The sequence below is a fragment of the Aphelocoma coerulescens genome, chromosome 19 (assembly GCF_041296385.1).
Source record: "Aphelocoma coerulescens isolate FSJ_1873_10779 chromosome 19, UR_Acoe_1.0, whole genome shotgun sequence".
NCBI lineage: Eukaryota > Metazoa > Chordata > Aves > Passeriformes > Corvidae > Aphelocoma > Aphelocoma coerulescens.
The window spans coordinates 795,669-814,709 of NC_091032.1; the positions used below are offsets into that span (position 1 = coordinate 795,669).

Below are 19,041 nucleotides of genomic sequence, written 5' to 3' on the forward strand. Positions count from 1 at the left end.
GGACAAGCTGTTTGCAAAGGAGAGCTGCAGGAAGGCAGGACAGAGCCATGGCAGGGAGATGTTGGGTTCCTGCCATGTCCAGCTGTGTGCGTGTGGCTGTGCCTCTGGAACTGCCCCAGGATCTGCTGGGTGTCAGCCAGTCGGAGGTACAGGTGTCCCCAAGGCTGCATGTGGCTCTGGGGACTGTCTTAGAAGGGCTGTCACAGAATCCCAGAATGGTTTGGGCTGCAAGGGACCTTAAAGGGACAGGGCAGAGACACCTTCTACTGTCCCAGGCTGTTCCAAGCCCTGTCCAGCCTGACCTTGGGCACTGCCAGGGATCCAGGGGCAGCCCCAGCTGCTCTGGGCACCCTGTGCCAGGGCCTGCCCACCCTCCCAGGGAACAATTCCTTCCCAGTATCCCATCCATCCCTGCCCTCTGGCAGTGGGAAGCCATTCCCTGTGTCCTGTCCCTCCATCCCTTGTCCAAAGTCCCTCTCCAGCCTCCCTGCAGCAGAGGTCACTCTGCCTGTACATTTCAGCATGAGGAGATGGATCAAACACATCAGGTGGAGTGGGCAGAGAGCCTGGGCAGGTCCCTGCTGGGTGTGAGTGGCAGGAGCAGGGCACTGTCTGATTCCCTGTTAGCCCTGTCTGTGTGCACACAGTTGAATTTCTGCCTTTGCAGCTGGTGTGGCATCTGCTGCTGCTGTAGTTCCTGGCTGGCTCGCTCGGTGTCCTTGCAGCTGTGGGGACTTTGGGATGCAGTTGCTCTTGCTGGGACCGTGCTGTGCCAGAGCTGCTCAGGGACAAACGAGCAGGGCAGGGCAGTGCTGCTGCTGCTCCGTGGAGGAGCTGAAGGCCAGTTTGCTGAGCTGAAGGCTTTTCTCCTGTTAAGTTTGTGCTGGTTGGCAGGAAGAAGACTTGATAGCTGAAATGTGGTATTTTTCCTTCACTTGAAAGCATTAATAAGAGCAGCAGCCTGCAGTAGGCAGCTGGGATGTGCTGAGTGTGGGGACAGCCAGGCCAGTGACATACGAACCCCACTGTGAGGGACACAGTGAGGCATCTCAAATCCCTCTTATTTTTATGCTGATTTAGAGGGACTTTTAATCCTTCAGACATATTGGCCTCTAAGCACTTTTATCAAGGAGGAATGAATATAACCCCACTCGAGCAGGTTGGGTAATAATAGCACTTAGTGCTTAAAGAATGTTGTGCAATTAATCCTCCTGGACCCATTGGAATGGAATTGTGTTGATCTTGGCTGGGAACAGGGAGGTGATCTGAGCTCAGCCTTCATCTGGGCGTGGAGGAGCAGCTCCCTCACCGTGGCTGCCCCAGAAGCAGTGGGGTGGAGCTGGTGAAGCCCAGGTGGGGTTCAGGCTGAGCCCTGCTTGTGTTCCCCTCCTGTGCCCTCCCAGCTGCGCTGGGAATCAGCTCCTGTCCTCCAGGCTGGACAGGGATCCTGGGTTCTGGGGTAGGAGGCTGTTCTGGGGTCATGGCTTGGGGCCAGGGAGATGCTTCCAGTTCCCTGTCCTGCTCCTTGGGGTCTGGGAGCTGTCCCTCAGCCTGGGTTGGACAGGCTCTGCCATCCTGTCCATGCAGGAGTATCCTGGGCACCCTGATTCAAACCAGACTCAGCAGCATCGATAAATGTCCCACGAAAAGAAAGCATTTCCAGCTGGCTGAAGTCCCTGTGGTGGCACTGCCATTGTTGGTGGTGTCACCTTGGAGCCAGTGGGGAAGAGCAGCATTGAGCCCATGGTGTTAATCATTTTAGGTACCAACTGGTATGTTTAGTGGATCACTTCTTGCAGGCTAAACTCAATTGTTTGATGATTTTTGCTTTGTTTTCAGGTTATAAACTCATTGGGAGCCATTCTGGGGTGAAGCTCTGCCGATGGACAAAGGTATGCTCTGTTTCCTTTTCTCATTTCATAAATAAAAACAAAGCTAGAGACTTACTCAGGTACTCCAATTTCTTGGTGAAATGTCATGTAAAAATGTGCTATTATTTGCACAAACCCAGATTCCATCTTCCAAGCTGTAATCTTGCATTTCCAGCTGTTAAAATCCCTCTGCAAAGAGTGAGAATGCAACGGTGGCAAAGGCTGGGAACATCCTTTTCTGGTTTTTCCTGTTACTCTGCTAAACTCTCTCCTGCTTACTGAAATCCAGGCAGGGAAAAGTGGGAAGGTTGTATCCCCAGTGTGAGGCTGTGGAGCAGGGATAACACAGCCTCTGTCACACCTGAGCAGGCACACGAGGCTGCCTGAACCCCCTGTCCTGGGGCTGGCTTGGGACAGTGACAGTCAGAGCTCCCCTGCTTCTCAGCATTTACCAGATCAGATCTCCAGGGTGAGATGTTGTTAATGATGTAACTGTTGATGATGTAGCTGCTGTTAATGATGTAACTGTTAATGATGTAACTGTTGATGATGTGGCTGCTCTGTGAGAGTGTGCAGTACCTGTGTGTGTGAGCACACCCATGTGACACAGCCTCCTCCCAGCCCTGTGCTTGTCTCCTGGAGGCTCTGGAACTCAGTAGCTTTTCGAGCAGTTTCCAGACTTAAAAACATTCCCAGCAGAGGCACAGAGCCCTGGAGAACAAAGTGCAGCCTCTCCAGGGTGGGTGTGGTTTCAGCTGTCCTGGGCAGGTCCCTTGGAGCTCACAAGCTGAGAGTTGATCTCTAATGTTGTACATTTGGGGAGCAATGATCAGAGAATTATTAAGGATGGAAAAGCCCTCTGAGATCACTGAGTTCAACCATTCCCCAGCACTGCCAGGGCCACCACCACTGCCCCATGTCCCCAGGTGCCACATCCACAGGGCTGTTAAACCCCTCCAGGGATGGGGACTCCACCCCTGCCCTGGGCAGCCCTTTCAGTGAAGAAATTCCTGCTGCTGCTGCCCACCCTGAGCCTCCCCTGGCCCAGCCTGAGGCCGTTCCCTCTCCTCCTGTCCCTGTTCCCTGGCAGCAGAGCCCGACCCCCCCCGGCTGCCCCCTCCTGTCAGGGACTTGTGCAGAGCCACAAGGTCCCCCCTGAGCCTCCTTTGCTCCAGGCTGAGCCCCTTTCCCAGCTCCCTCAGCTGTTCCTGGGGCTCCAGCCCCTTCACCCACCATGATGCAGCATCCTGCACTCCTGAGCATCCCTGGATGAGAACCTCTGGAACGAGCACCTCGTTAACATGCCAGCAGCACATCTCTACCTCCTGTGCTGTGGCAGTGATCAGTCCTTGCTCTCTGAGCTCTCCTTTGCTGCATGATTAACTTTGTTTATTTTTGAAAGAGCCCTTAGGATGCTGTCCCCAGGGTGGGCTGCAGAGAGTTTTCATTGCAGTGCCTGGTGACAATGAACTGTTCCATCAAGAGCCTTTTTCTCTTGAACAGCATCAAGAGCCCACCCTGGGCTGTCAGGAGTGCTTGTGGGGATGCACTGATCCCACTGCTGCTCTGCTGGTCACTCTTACAACCATTTCTCTCTGCTAGCATTTTTAGTGTCAGACATGATCACAAAATGTTTAAAGGAAAACTTGCCAAACTTCAATGTTGTGACTGAGAAAGCCAGAGAACCTGTTTTTATGAAAGAGCCAGACTTTAATGCAGCTCTGTAAGGCCATTTCACAAAGTAAATAGCAGCTCTGTGTGCTTAGATGGGCCCACACTATTTTTAGCTTAAGCAGGAATTGAATGTAAAGTCTTCCAATAAATTGAGCTGAGATTGGTTCCAGGCAGTGGCTTTGCCTCAGGTTCACGCCAGTGTGTGAGAGTCTTCAGGAGCCTTTGTGGAGATTTGTGTCTGTGGAAAGCAGGAGCAGGGCTGGCAGCATCGGTATTAAGTAGAGTTTCACAGGGATATCTCAGATGGAAAAGATTGGGTTCTGTCAAATTCCAGAAAAAAGCAGAAATATTTTAGGAAGAGTCTGTTTATTTGCCTTAGGAAAGGCCAAATATAACTTGCTCTCCTGAATTTGTGAATCTCCTGGAGTCTCTGTCATTTGAAGAATGAGTAGAATAAACAGCATTTTCCATGTCATTTCATCTTTCACCTGTACAACCAGTTAGGGATTACCTGTAGATTTGTCCCTGCTGCTCCTTTCTGTTGGATCACCAGGACTCTCCAGGAAGAGGAAGGCAGATTAAAAGCTGCCATGTAATATTTCAGATTTTCTCTTGAGAGTAGTAAAGTTTCTTTCTCATTTATTATTATTTAACTGAGCTAATGAAAGACAGCCTTTCCTGCAAGCAGCCTGCATGATAAATAGGAGTTGAATCCTGTTGGGAAAGCTGCTGTGGCTGTGCTGGGAGGGGAAGTGCAGCATCCTGCTGGAGCCACTGCCGGCTGTGAATGAGGGTTTATAAGGTCAGAGCATTTATTTAATTTAGTGCTGCAAGAAATACTCTGCCAGATAAATGAAAAGAATGGAATGTGCAGTAGGACAGCCTGGAAACGGATCCTTGTTACTCCTGAGTGAGCTTTTCCAGGAATGCCTCCTGCAGCTCAAGAGGCTTCACCTGCTTTGCATGGGCTGGGTCCAAAAAGCTCCAGGAGAGCACATCCTTGTGCTGGGGTCTGCCAGGAAGGGATTGAGTAGCTTAAAGTTCTTGCTCCTCTAACACAGTGCTGAGTCTGACCTCCTGAATGCACTTTGGCTGCCAGGATCATGTAAAGAGCCACATTTTATTGTGAGCCAGGGATTTCTCGGGGCAGGTGGCACTGGTGTCCCTCAGCCCTGCTCGGGGCTTTGCTGGGCTTGGAACTGAAGTCATGGGTGGCTGCAGGGAGCAGGTCAACAGCTGTGCCCTCAGTTGGGCTCCTGATGGGGAGTTTAAAACTCTCCTGGGGTGTGTGTGTGTTTCCCTGCCCTCAGTCTGGTCCCAGATGGGTTTCTAACTCTCCTGGGGTGTGTGTGTGTGTGTTTCCCTGCCCTCAGTCTGGTCCCAGATGGGTTTCTAACTCTCCTGGTGTGTGTTTCCCTCCCTCAGTCGATGCTGCGGGGCCGCGGGGGCTGCTACAAGCACACCTTCTATGGCATCGAGAGCCACCGCTGCATGGAGGCCACCCCCAGCCTGGCCTGTGCCAACAAGTGTGTCTTCTGCTGGAGGTAAGGCACCCGTGGGCTGTGGCTCCGGGGTGGGGGCTCTGTGGGACACGGCAGCTGTCCCTGAGCCAGCTCCAGCTGTGCTCTGGAGAGCGTGGGCCGGGCGGTGTTGTGTGAACCCCCCCGAGGTGCTGAGCAGTGGCAGCGTCTCTGGAAACGGGACCATTTTCCATATTTAAAGTACCTTCACCCCCACCAATTCCATTGCTCTGAACAAGTGAAAAGTGGTGACTCAGTAACTGTTGCCTTCCTAAACCAGCAGCTGATAAATCCCAGCATCACTGAGATTGGGAAAGTCCTCCAGGATCATTGAATCCACCCTGTGCCTGATCCCCACCTTGTCCCCAGCCCAGAGCACTGAGGGCCACATCCAGGCCTTCCATGGGCACCTCCAGGGATGGGCACTCCAAACCTCCCTGGGCAGCCCCTGCCAAAGCCTGAGCACCCTTTCCATGGGGAAATTCCTGCTGCTGTCCACCCTGAGCCTCCCCTGGCCCAGCCTGAGGCCGTTCCCTCTCCTCCTGTCCCTGTTCCCTGGCAGCAGAGCCCGACCCCCCGGCTGCCCCCTCCTGTCAGGGACTTGTGCAGAGCCACAAGGTCCCCCCTGAGCCTCCTTTGCTCCAGGCTGGACAACCTGTCCTCAACTCAATGACTCCCCATTTTGGTTAGGAGAGTATCCCCTTTTCTCAGAGGACTGACTTTGGGGTTAATCTTTGAAGGAAAGGAGCTGTGCTGGTTTGAGCAGCTCCAGCACTCCTCACTCACTCCTGCCTGGGCTTCCAAGGGAGGTGTGTGCCAGGCTGGGGGAGTGCAGGGTGGGATTGGGAAGAGAGGCTGAGGCTCAGCAGAAATGCCAGCAGTGACGTGAGAGTGCCTGGAGTGGGAGGACAGGGAGGTTGTGCTTTGAGCTCTTTTGTTTTCCACCCTGCTAAATTGTCCCATTTGAGCTGTACTTCCTCTGGGACTTGTGCCTTACCCCAGGCTGCCAACAACACCCATTCCATCCCCCAGCCTGCGTGTCCAGCATCCCAGTGAGTAATCCCTGAGCAGCCTGGGACAGTGGAAGGTGTCCCTGCCATGGCAGGGGGGTGGAGTGTGATGGGCCCTTCCCACCCAAACCATTCTGGGATTCTGTGATAACATTTCCATGCAAAACCAGCCAGATTCCTCTGAGTGCCTCTTTCTGTCTTTCACAGTCCTCGGATTTTAATAACGCAGGTATTTCATGGGAGCATTTAAAGGGCTGCCTGAACTTTGAGGGTCCTTGAAAGCTGTGTCCCAAGTTAAATGTGAGCACTGGACACTGGGCATCCTGTGGGGTTTGCATTTGGGAGTCTTTTCCAAAGTGACCACTGGTGCTCTGGGTGGGCTTTCCTCAGATCCTGGCTGGGAAGGAGGCAGCAAATGGCACATTTCATGTGCAGCTTCTGCTTTGCTTCAGAGCAGGCAGTGCCTGGGAAGGAAAACCTTCTGCTCGTCTCTGTTTCCGTGTGGGGGTGTTTTGAGTCCTGCAATGGGACTGTGCTGGGAGGGACGTGGCCCTGTGTCCCTCTGTCCCCACACACAGGCCACATCCTAAACAGCAAACAGGAGCATGGTCAGGATGAGGGGCTGTGTTCCCAGCTCTGCTCCACAGAGCATTTCCCAGTTTCTCTTCCAGATGCCATCACTTAGGGTTTTCTGGCAGCCTGGATGTGGAATAGGCTGCATCAGGGAAGTCCAGCAAGTGTGAACTGGAGAGTGCAGAAACTGATAAATGAGATAGTACAGATTTATCAATAATTGATAAATCAGTCCATTAGTGCAGAGACCCAGAGAAGCTGGCACCATTCCGTGTGTCTCTAACTCGTCATCCTGTCGCTGTCACCTGTCACTTCAGAGGGCTCTGCCTGATGAGAACGAGTGCTACAATGCTGATTTTCCTGATGGCTGCAACCTGAGTGCAAGGAAACAGCTTCCTAGGGCACTGTGCTCAGAGTTTCAGTATTGAGTCATTCATTTCCCTCCTGTGGGAAGGGGGGTGGCAGGTGTTGAACTCTCCCATGTGGAATGCAGCTGGCTGTCTTCAGGCCTCCCCTGGAAGCTGGAAAGTTTAAGTTGGAAGATGTAAGGCCTAGTTTGAGGCTCATCCCAGGACCTTAAGCTTGACTTAAAAAGGTTTCTTTTTGGTGACTTTTCCAGCTCCTGTGCCTGGGCTGCTGCAGCTTTTGTGTGGCTGTGAGGGGGATCTTCCCTCCCTCCTTCCCACACCCAATCCCTGCTGATCCTGTGCCAGCCCAGCTCCCAAACCCTGCAGTCAGGCCTCTGTTTTAAGCCCCCCACACCTTGCAGGTTGTTCAGCATGTGAGACTGAAGAGGAGCTGCAGGCCCTGGTGGCTGGGCAGGATAAACAAGGCAGCTCCCAAGCAGCAGGTGCCATCTGTGCGCTGCAGACACGTGAAGCACTGATCTGCTGCTGGCAGAATGTTTTTCACACAGGTTTTGTGCTGGGCTCCTCGTGCAGCTCTGCACGCTGCCTTGCAGATAAGGTTGCTGGGATTCTTTCTTCTTGATCTCTTCTTTCAGGATTTTGACATTTGTAGACTCCGCCAGTGTTTCCAAGTGCACAAGCACTGAGCTCCCCCCGGATCCCTGAAGGAAAGGCCAAGGAGCCTGTTTATTTTCTCTTGCTCACTTTGGCAAGAAATGCTGCAGTTCAGCTGCTTTCCCTGGGAATTGGATGTCACTGGAGTTGGCTGGTCCTGGCTCACACATTTTGGCCCCAAACCAGTAATGATGGAATCACAGAGGGGTTTGGGCTGGGGCCTTAGAGGCCATCAGTTCCAACCCCTGCTGTGGGCAGGACACCTTCCACTGAGCTCATGGGTGGAGCCAGTATCCAAACACCCTCAGAAAATTAGGGGTTGTTGTCAGAGATGTGCTTTCACTCTGCACTGGATGCTTTCCTTCGCCCCCTTGTCCCTGGGACCTGTCTCAGCTGCCAGGGCCTCCTCACTGGCTCCCTGCCTGTCCCCTTCAGAGAGGTTGGGGATGCAGGATTGCGTGGCAGCTTTTTGTGGGGACAGAAAAAGCCACCTGGGAGATGGGAACAGCTGGAGCTGTGTCAGGTTGGACCTCAGGGAAAGGCACTGCCCAGGCTCCCCAGGGAATGGGCACAGCCCTGAGGCTGCCAGAGCTCCAGGAGCGTTGGGACAGCGCTGCCAGGGATGCCCAGAGTGGGGTTGTTGGGGTGTCTGTGCAGGGCCAGGGGCTGCGCTGGATGATCCCTGTGGTCCCTTCCAGCTCAGGATATTCTGTGATTCTCCAAGGTGGATTGTTTGGCGTCCCCCCCAGGCAGCACCGAGGCTGTTCCATCAACAGCATTGAGGGGGACACCCCACACCTCAATTCCTGCAGCGTCCCCAGTCATAATCCTGCCCTCCAAGGGAGTCTCACTCTCTATCCCTGCTCCCAGCTGCTCTCACTGGGGCTGTGTCTCTTTAGCTTAATTGCCTAAATGGAAATGTGCAAGTGACCAAATCTTTTAATCAATTAGAGCAAGTGTGGGTTCGGAGCTCTGTGACACCTCCCCGCAGTACAGGCACCAGGCAGGCCTGATTTGATGAGGGTTTTTGGCTCAGTGTCCAAAGCCCAATCAATTACTGTGGAGAGATGGAACAGCTAAATAAGATTTAAATTAATAGGGTTTATTACTTTTGCATCTGAGGAGGAGGCAAACCAGACAGAGTGAAATATCCTGTGAAGAAATTGGCTCGTATTTCTTCTGCTGTAACTTTAATGTTTGTACCTGTGCTTGGAGGTTTCAGGTTTTGCTTGTAGACAGCAGCTGAAGTTGTGTTCAGACACTAAATCTGTGGGTGGCCAAAAGCCAGGCATCACAGTAAGCCCTGCAAAATACAGAGATTAAAAATTAATAATCTCTCACAGGAGAAGTGCTTAAGGTCTTTAAAAAATTAAGAAGAAACTGAAAACAGATGAAAACAAAAGCTTCTCCTCAGTAACTAACTTGATTCCAGGGGGTAAATTCTTGAGGGAAATGGGGGGTATTGATATCAAAGGAGTGGCCAGTGAAGGTTTGTAACACCTGGAAGCTGATCCTGGAAGCTCAGAGAGTCTCTGTGCATGTCCAGCCACCAGTCCTGGTTCTGCTCAGCTGCTGCTCTTCCCTCCCAGGGTTTCAGTTTGGTGATGGGTTTGTTCCCTGAAGGGATCTGTTGTGACCAAGGTTCATCCCTCACTGGGTTCTTCACTGGTTTGTTGAGTTTTGGGCCTGTCTGTCTGCCAGGAGCTCTTGAAATAACCAAACAAATGGGGTGAGGGACAACAGAGAATGTGCCCATGACTGGTAAAAAAAGCCTTGGTGCCTTTATGTGCTGCTTTGTCAGCTCTGTCATCTGAGGCATTTCTAGCAGAAAATGTTCATGTGTGGGATTGAAATCTCTAATTTTCATTTTATAGCACTTTGTGTTCTCCTGGACTTGGACTTCTTGAAGGTTCTGGTACTTGTTACAGTCAGCTCCCAAATTTATGGCAATTTATGGTGCATATAAACAGATTATGGGCTGTGAAATGTCCTCTCTGGGCCTTGGTTGTCCCTGCAGGGTTGGTGCCAGGTCCAGCAGTCACTGATGCGGGGCAGTGACTGGGGGCTTAGAAAGTGAACTTGCACATTTTGGCATCCAGGTGAGTTTTGGAATAGTCTGGGAAGCTGTGCTGAGCAGGGGTGGGATGGGGTGGGATGGGTGGACACAAGCACAGGACATTGAGCATCACCTACCATTCAGGAGACTCTGCTCTTAAAAAAGGGAGCATCTCAGAGCTGGGATTTTCAGCGTGGGGCATCTCCATCTTTAAGGTTTCAGTGGGAAGAAAATCACAGAATTCTTCTGGTTGGAAAAGCCCTCTAAGATCCTTGAGTGCAGTTGTTCCCCCAGCACTGCCAAGGCCACCAGACTGTGTCCTCAAGTGCCACATCCACAGGGCTTCTAAACCTCTCCACCACTGCCCTGTGACCACCCTTTCCATGAAGAAACTCCACTTAATGTCCAGTCTAAGCCACCCCTGGCACCCTCTGATCCTGTCAGCCCATTTATCCAGCCTGCTCTAGGGAGACTTTACCCATCCTAGGGAAAACATTTCGTTCAGATTCAGCATCTCAGTCCTGGTCTCTTCCCAGCCCAGTCTGGGCTCCTCCTGTGGCTCTCAGGAGGTGCAGAAGGGAAGGTACAGCCAGCTTCAGACTGTACCAGCAGGAACATCAAACATGCTTGGCTTGTGCGTTGGCCAAGCCTTTTTTGCGGTCTCCCTCCTCCCCTCATTCCAGGGAAGGTCCTTGGGATCTCTTCCGTGTGTCCTTTCCTGGTCATGTCTGATGTTTTGCCTTCCCCCTTCTGCTGATGGCCCTGAGTTTCTGTGCTCCTGCCTTTGTTTGCAGCTGGAGGCTCACGAGGCTGCAGAGGAGCAGATTGATTTTGTTGTTCTGTCTTTGCTTTTTATTGCTGCAGTTTGCACTTCTGCCTTAATAGGGCTTCCAAAACTGCCAGTTCTCCTGAACTTCTTTTCCCTTCAGCTCTTCTCCTCTGGGATCTCCCCTGCTGGCTCTCAGGGTTCACTGAGCCTGCTTCTTGAATTCTTCTGATTTTTATTCTGCTCCTGCCCTCCCTGGGAATGATGTGCTCTGTCCTCTCATGTCACTGTCACCAGCACTTCCTCACCTTCCTGTTCCCCACCAGGCATCACCCTGGGGCAGTCGATCACTGCAGTAAATGATATTTTATCCCTGAGCTGCATTGCCCTCAGAGCTCCTTAATAACCATCTGCAGAATGGATGAAGCAAAAGCTGATTTATTAAAATAGTCCCCAAGCAACTGGGGAGGCAGAACACAGCCCCTGGGGAGCTGCACCTTCACAGGGCTCCCAGGGGCTGCCAGGGACTCAGGGAATGCTGTCCCATAGTCCTGGGATCGGAGGTGTGCTGAGACTGCAGGGGAAGCGGGATGGGAGGCAGGCTGGGGAGGTTCCAGGGGAGCCAGCAGGAACTTCCCATCGTGTTCCGTGCAGTCCGTGGGGCTGTGGCACTGAGGTGTCTCTGAAGGAGCAAACCAAACCTGTTTCACACCTGGAATCCCTGCTAGGACCAAGGTTTTCTGCCCTGAGGGGATTTGGGCAAGGTTTCATTTTACTTGGGTTATTTTGGCAAGGAAGGAAGGAATGAATCCCCGACACAAATTCCTGCTCAAGACTGGCGTAGCCGGTGAGGTGGGTGATGGGAGGGGATGGGAAGGTGACACTGGAATTCTGTCTGTGCTGGGGGCTGGGGACCAATCTCCTGAGCCCAAGACATTGCTCCTTTGTCCTCCTCTTAGCAGAGAACCTCCTTTTTGCCAGATAAGCAGCTCTGTAGACTTGACCTGGTGTGTTTATTAAAGAGTTGGATGTGTTAAGAATGCAGGGCCTGTTGGACACTAATCGCTGTCCAGGGTGCACCCAGAGCCTATTGATTTCCTGCCAGCTAGCCCTATTAAATATACAAGGTACAAGTTTTGCAGTTAAACATGTAAGAGTTTTATAAATGCCTTTTATAGCTGACATTCAGAAAACTTTCCGTGTTGCCAGATGCGGAAATAAAGGGGAAATTCAAAAAGCTGCTTTGGCTTAAAGGATCCTTGAGGTGGTAAAGTTTGAGAGCAGTGTTTGAACCTTTGCTCTTGAAGTGGATGAAGAAATGTTTGGGTGAAAAGGCTGATTTTACTGAGCCTGGGTTTGGAGTTTGTGTTTTAGCACTGTCAGAGGGTGCAGCTGCAGGTGTTTCTCACTTGAAGAATCCCAGAATCCCAGACTGGTTTGGGTTGGAAGGGACCTTAGAGGTCATCAAGATCAACCCCTTCCCCTATCCCAGGCTGCTCCAGCCTGGCCTTGGGCACTGCCAGGGATCCAGGGGCAGCCACAGCTGCTCTGGGCACCCTGTGCCAGGGCCTGCCCACCCTCACAGGGAGGAATTTTTTCCCTGATATCCATCCCAAACCTCCTCTCTTTTGGTTTGAATCCGTTCCCCCTTGTACAGAGGTCAGTGGGAGCCTTTTGCTTGTCCCTGGTAAGGACTGGACCAGCCCCTTCATGCTGGGAAGGTGCTTCCCTGTCCTTTCTCCCTCAGTTACATTCTGGGAGTCTTGTCCTGATCCCCTGTAGCTGGAAGGCTGAGTGCAGCTGTAACCTCCCAGTTGTCCCCAGGGCTGGTGTCAGGGGTGATGGAGGGGGCTGCAGGAAGCAGAGCTCACCTGGCTGGAAAGCTGAGTGTCAGGAGTGTGTATTTGCTTGGTGTTGTTCTCCTGTCCAGAGCTGAGTTAATCCGAGAGCTTTTGTGAAGGACCCCGCCCAGTGTGCTGCTCGTAATGAACTGTGCTGTGGGAGTGGTAGGGAAAAGTGGAGGGACTTCTGGAGCATATTTTGGGATGAAGCAGGAAAAGGTGGAGAGAGAATGAGGAGGTGAAAACAGAATTTCATTGACTTCCCTCGGATGATATTGAAGGGCTGGATGATCCTCTCATGCTAATAAAGTAAGAAATGGGGAGGAACTCTGTGGATCTTCCAGGTGCCTGTGTGGATTTACCTGGACTGACTTTTGCTGGTTTCCAAGAAAACAGAGATGGGGACAGTGATCCTTTCCAGGCAAGGATGGCTTCCCAACCCAGTGGGACCCAGCTGTTCCTCAGTTCTGTGATTTTCCCCTGCAATCTGCTTGGCTCAGGGGATTAAAATCTGGGAGATGACCCAGATCCATCGGGATGCATCCCTGGTACAGCACAGGCTTCCTGCTCTCTTCAGGGAGCTTGGAGGAGCCTGCCCTCCTCTGTCCTGGTACCAGAGCACCACACAAAGATCGGGGTGGAAACAAATCCTGTCCTCAGGTGGTGCTTGGTACCTTTGAAACTGAACTAAAAATGGCCTGGGATCTTCCTTCTGCAGAGCTGTGGGCAGAGAGGAGGCAGAACCAGTCTCCCTTTCTTCGTAGAGGTTTTTGCAGGCATTATTTTGGAATATATATATATTCCAAATATATATATATATATATAGGAATATATAATATATATTGGAAACCTTTCACCCCTGCTTCAAAATAGGCATATAAAGTTTAATATTATCCACAAGGTCCATTCTTCCTTCTGGGAGACCAGAGCCTGGAGGGAGAGGGGTGTGAGAGTGGTGTTCAGAGGTGACAGCCAGAGGTTGGGGCAGCAGCAGGAGGTTGCTGGGAATTTCTTGTTGCTTTGAATATTGCTGATGCCAAGTCTGCAGGTGGCAGGTGACTTCTCCATGTGGGTTACAAGTGACAGTGAGTGACTGCCCCCTCTTCCCTCAGGCACCACACAAACCCCGTGGGCACCGAGTGGCGCTGGAAGATGGACCAGCCTGAGGTGATCCTGCAGGAGGCCATTGAGAACCACCAGAACATGATCAAGCAGTTCAAAGGTAACTTCTGCTCTGTCCCCACCCCTGGTGCTTTTAGAGCATAACCAGCAGTGGCATCTTCCAAACACAGGTGAGAATGTTCTGGTCCTTTGGGAAGGAGGCCTGAGATTCGGGGTGTCAGAAAGATGGGGGTGAAGAAGCTTCTGTGGCACATTTAATGTCTGCTGAAATGAGTCTGAGCCCCTGAGTGTGTGCTGCTGCCTGGAGGGAGTGGAGTGGACTTGCCTCTGGTGCATCCTGGTAGTTGTGAAATCCTTTCCCTCGGTGTGCAGAGCCTTCCACAGTGGTTAAAGCCAGCCTGGGTGATGGGGGAGCCTGGCTCCTCTGGAAGAGGGAGGGCAGGTAGGAAGCAAAAGCAATCAGCCTCTTACCTGGCAGGAAATACTCTGCCAGCCTCAATACCCAGCTTTGTGTGAGCCCTGGAACTTCTGGGCTGTGTTTGTCTCATTAACAATGAAACAGCAGCAACCAGCGGGTTTTGATTTTCAGGAATTATTCAGTACCTGTGGTTGTGACTGAAGCTGCAGTTCCACAGCACCTCTGCAAAGCACTGCCCTTTGCTTCCCACAGAAATTCCTGCAGTTTGATATTCTGTGTCTGTACTATGGGGAAGGCTGGGGGGTTTTACTGCCCAAGTGTGATGATCTGGCTACTCTGCCAAGGTCAGCTGTGCGTGCTGGCGGGGCTGGCCAGCTTGGCAGGACAGCTCCAGGATTCTGCTCTTCCCAGCTGCCTGTGAGCAGCAGGAATGGAATGCAACAGCCATAAAAACGTGTGAGATGAGCCCTGGCCTTGGCTGTAATTTTGGGAACCCGATTGTTCAGGCTGGCTGTGCTCAAGGAGAATCCGATGGACCCAGGGTGTGTCAGGCACAAAACCCTTCTGTCAGCAGAGCGGAGCTGCTCTGTCTCAGTGTCTGCAGTTGGATCATGGGTGGAAAAACAGCTCAGGGTAGGGCCCCATGGGCTTCGTTGTCCTCACGTGGCTGGTTTGGAGCAGCAGCTCCAGGGAAGCCTCACTGCTGGGGTTTCGTTGGCACCGTGTCAAACATCAGCTGCCCCAGGGGTGCTGGGGCTGAAACACCCTCAGCAGCTTGGCAGGGGAGTTTGGGGAGGGGACAGGTGCACTCAGGGCAGGGCTTTGCCTCAGGGGGACCTGGAGAAACACCAGTGTTGAGCCAATGGATGCATGGAAGGGGCTGGAGCCCCAGGAACAGCTGAGGGAGCTGGGAAAGGGGCTCAGGCTGGAGCAAAGGAGGCTCAGGGGGGACCTTGTGGCTCTGCACAAGTCCCTGACAGGAGGGGGCAGCGGGGGGGTCGGGCTCTGCTGCCAGGGAACAGGGACAGGAGGAGAGGGAACGGCCTCAGGCTGGGCCAGGGGAGGCTCAGGGTGGATATTAGGGAAATTTCTTCACTGAAAGGGCTGCCCAGCCCTGGCACAGCTGCCCAGGGCAGGGGTGGAGTTCCCATCCCTGGAAATGTTCAGAATTCGTGTGGATGTGGCACCTGGGGACAGGGGTCAGTGGTGGCCTTGGCAGTGCTGGGGAGTGTTTGGACTGGATGATCGTGGATGTTTTTCCCAGCGTTAATGATTCTGTGGTTCTGAGCACTGGGAGGTTCTGCAGGAGATCCACAACCCCAGCTGAGTCTGTGCTGGGATTGTCCCTGTCCCCAGAACAAGGGACACAGACTTGGTTTCTGTTTGGGAGGGACACGTTACACATCAAAGTGAGCTTGTTCAGTCAGGGTGGGGCCTGGAGAGGAGGGACCCTCCAGCCCTGGAGGCTTTCAAGTCTCCCAAGTAAAGCCATTATCACCCTGGACCAAGGAAGAACCTTCTCCTTCCCTTACCCTGCTGTCTTCCCCAAATGGGTTTAGGAGAGGGAACGATTATGGATAGACTTTTCAGCATCTGAAATACTGCTGAAGTGTCAGGGGGCCTGTCAGGACATCCCAGTTCTCTCTTTTTGGAGCTTGTTTTCCAAATTCATAAATATTGCTCAAAACGTGCCTGTGCATCCTGAGCACAGTTACCCTTGACCTGGAACTGTGAAAGGAGGAAAAAGAAAAGCTCTGGACCAGAACTGGCAGCAGATTGGGAAAAGCAAAGCTGGTTTACTTCTGCAGAGTGATAGATGGCAACATTCCTGTCCTGAGTGCTGTGAGTCGAAGGTTTATTAAGGAGAAGAAAAATCGGTAAGAAAAGCCCAGGAGCTCCTGTTCCGTTTAGTGAGTTTTATGTCGTTCTACCCTGAGGTGTGTGGGGAAATACTGTTAGGGTGGAAGCAGTGAAAGCCAAATTGAGCAGGAGCTCTGTGAGCGAGCCAGGGACAGGGAAATGTTCGGCTCTGGCAGGAGCAGAGTCCCCAGTGGGCAGTGCCAGGGCTGGAGCTGCCTTGGGCAGGAACAGGACTGGCTCCTCCAGCAGCTCTGCACAGAGAGCAGGGGGGTTTATTGGCATTGAGTTTTAGAGAAAAAAGCCAGCAAAACCCCAGAAACCACCTGGTTGAGCAGTGAGGGCACCCAGGTCACTGTGGGGAATGAAGGACAGGTTGTGGCTGGGCTCTGTCCCTGTGCTGGCACTGCTGGGGCACCGCCAGTCCTGGGCACCAACAAGAAAGACTCTGAGAGGCTGGAGCATGTCCAGGGCAGGGAATGGAGCTGGGAAGGGGCTGGAGCCCCAGGAGCAGCTGAGGGAGCTGGGAAAGGGGCTCAGGCTGGAGCAAAGGAGGCTGAGGGGGGACCTTGTGGCTCTGCACAAGTCTCTGACAGGAGGGGGCAGCCGGGGGGGTCGGGCTCTGCTGCCAGGGAACAGGGACAGGAGGAGAGGGAACGGCCTCAGGCTGGGCCAGGGGGGGCTCAGGGTGGGCAGCAGCAGCAGGAATTTCTTCACTGAAAGGGCTGCCCAGCCCTGGCACATCTGCCCAGGGCAGGGGTGGAGTCCCCATCCCTGGAGGGGTTTAACAGCCCTGTGGATGTGGCACCTGGGGACTTGGGGCAATGGTGGTGGCCCTGGCAGTGCTGGGGGAGTGGTTGGACTCCATCCCAGGGTCTTTCCCAACATTAATGTGTCTGTGATGCTGCAGCACTGGCTGGGCACCCACAGGGACTCCAGAGGGGTCCCAGCAGGGCTGAGGTGTTTGGACCCTGGCCCCTGAGGTAAAACAGACTGTTTGGGCTTCTGGGGAATGAAAACATGGGAAGTGTCTTAGCCAGGGAGCCCTCAGGGCTGGAGTGTCTGGGGGTGGTGCTCAGATGCCCCCCTGAGCCATTTGAACAAATTGGTGCTGCTCTTTGCAGTGCCAGTCCCAGAGCTTTGCAGGCAGGTGCATCCACACACCCACTGCAAGGGCCAGAGACACTGCTGAGCTCAGCCAGTGCTTTATTCATTGCAGTGCAAAGGAGATCTCCTTCGAAGGAACAGAATTCTTGTGTCCCTTTATCCTTTAGGATACCCTGCAGGACAGCCCTCTACACTCTGGGTGCCTCTGGGTGATGATGAATCATCTGCTGCTGCAGTGTTGCCACAGTTTGTGCTGGATGTGGAGAGCACAGCCATTAAAGCCCCATAATTCTCTCTTGGAGTAAATGATGGAGAGACTCCTCACTGATAGGGAGCGAGGGTGGGAAGTTCATTTGATGGATACATTTTTCTGGGGAGCGACTTGTAAATCTCTGTGCCCTTGCAAAGGGCACACCCAGGATGGAAACATAACTCAGGAGTGGGAGAGTGGGAGTCTGATAATACAGGGAAGAAACCAAATGGAAATGCATGACCTGTCCCAGGAAATCCTCGGAGTGCCCATGGATAACCACGGACAGAGCAGGGCCCTCATCCCCCAGTGCCCCAGGCTCTTGTGGTGCTGCTCAGCTCCTTGCAAGGGGTACCAGAGTCAGCCCCCAGCCTCTCCAGGGTGCTGTGCCAGGTGGTGCTGTCCTTTCCCACGTTAACTGAGCAGTGGGAGAGCAGCTGGAATCAGCTTTTCCAGGGATATGACCACAGGGGCTTGGCTGTGTGCTCTGCTGGGAGCTGATTTCAGGAGCAGGGGGTTCAGGAGAGTTCATGCCCTCCTGGAATACACTCATCCTGGGCAGTTTATCCCTGCCTGGCTGCTGATTCACGTGCTCAAATGGTTGGGCACAAAACCACTCCCTTGTCCGGGTGGAGGTGCCAGGTTTGGTGTAAACTGTTTTGGGAAAGTTCTGCTCAAACTTTAGGGGATGTTGGGATTTTGTTCTGTCTGCTTATAGAGCTGGCAGGGTAATTATGAGAGTCCAGATGCAAGATGCTGAGAGAGAGAAATTAATTAATTCCAAAACTGACTTGCAGTAGTTTTAGGAATATGAAAGTTAGTCCTTTAATCCCAGCGTGTGCTTGAGATGCCGCTTTCTTCTCCAATAAAGCTCTCATTTAGTGCTGTCAGGTTTTTATGGAATAACCATTAGTCCTGTCACTTCCTCAGGACTGAGCCTGGCTGCCTCAAAATGCACGGAGCCCTGCTCTGATTCCAAACCAGCTTTGCTACGTGAGGCTGGAGCAATATCCACAAACACCTCTTTTATCTGGGCTTTGCAGCAGAGCTGTAATTTTCTGTACTGCAGCGTCAAAGCAACGAGAGGGGAGCTGAGGACCTGGATTCCCACTCCAGGCTTTGTTTTTTATCTTTAAAACAGACCAACCCCCAATCTAAAGCCGCAGGTAAGATTCAAGTACATCAAGGCACATCAGGGAAATGTGAAGTGACAGATTTGGAACAAAAGCTTGTTTGGAGGCAGCTGATTTCATCTGGGGTCCTGAGCACCTGGTCAGGTGTGGCTGGGCTGGAGGAGCATCCAGCTCCCCCGTGGGCATCAGGAATGGGACTCAGGTGCTGTTTGCACGTGGATGCTACGTTTGAGCTCCTCGTGTTCTCCTTCTGGAAGGTCTCTGGCTGCTCAGGACTGTGCCGTGTGCTGGGTTTTCTGTGTAACACATCCTCTGTGGAGCTGCATGCTCTGTGTTTGCAGTCTGGGTTTGGTCCCTTGCTGTGCCTGGGGAGTTGTGCTGGCTGCTCTGGGGGCTGCTCCTCCTGGAGGCCCACAGGGACCAGCAGCAGCAATGACCTGGGCTTCTTCTCTAACACCTGCTTGAAGTGGCGTTGAGCTGCCCTGCGTGTTTGTGTCTCAGCATTCACCAGCATCCCCGAGGTCTCAGCAGTGGAAAGCTTGGCTCAAGTGTTTAAGCTTGGCTCAGGTGTTACCAGCAAATTGCTCTCAGCAGTGCCCAGGGCACTCCCAGCCCCAGGCTCTGGGTGCTGCTGCTCTCTGGGTGCTGTGGAGCTGCTCCTGGGTCCTGCCTGTGGCCTGGTGTCCCCTGTGCTTTGGGAGGGCTCCAGCTGCTCTTCTCAGCCCTCCCTGTGCCAGGTGTGTTATGGATACAGATATTTGGGAGGGGGATTTGTTACAGAGCCACAGAAGGGTTTGGGTTGGAAGGGACCTTAAAACTCC

General features: G+C 52.9%; 1 protein-coding gene across 5 annotated transcripts in view; it reads left to right on the forward strand.

Moving 5' to 3' along the window:
• The window catches only part of TYW1B (tRNA-yW synthesizing protein 1 homolog B), an 87,801-nt gene that overhangs the window by 29,011 nt on the left and 39,749 nt on the right, over positions 1 to 19,041 (forward strand). For all 5 annotated transcript variants that reach the window (XM_069033103.1, XM_069033106.1, XM_069033104.1 and 2 more), the window contains 3 exons: positions 1,840 to 1,892; positions 4,971 to 5,089; positions 13,446 to 13,555. In XM_069033103.1, the coding sequence (XP_068889204.1) occupies positions 1,840 to 1,892; positions 4,971 to 5,089; positions 13,446 to 13,555 (282 nt within the window). The remainder of the gene's footprint in view (positions 1 to 1,839; positions 1,893 to 4,970; positions 5,090 to 13,445; positions 13,556 to 19,041) is intronic.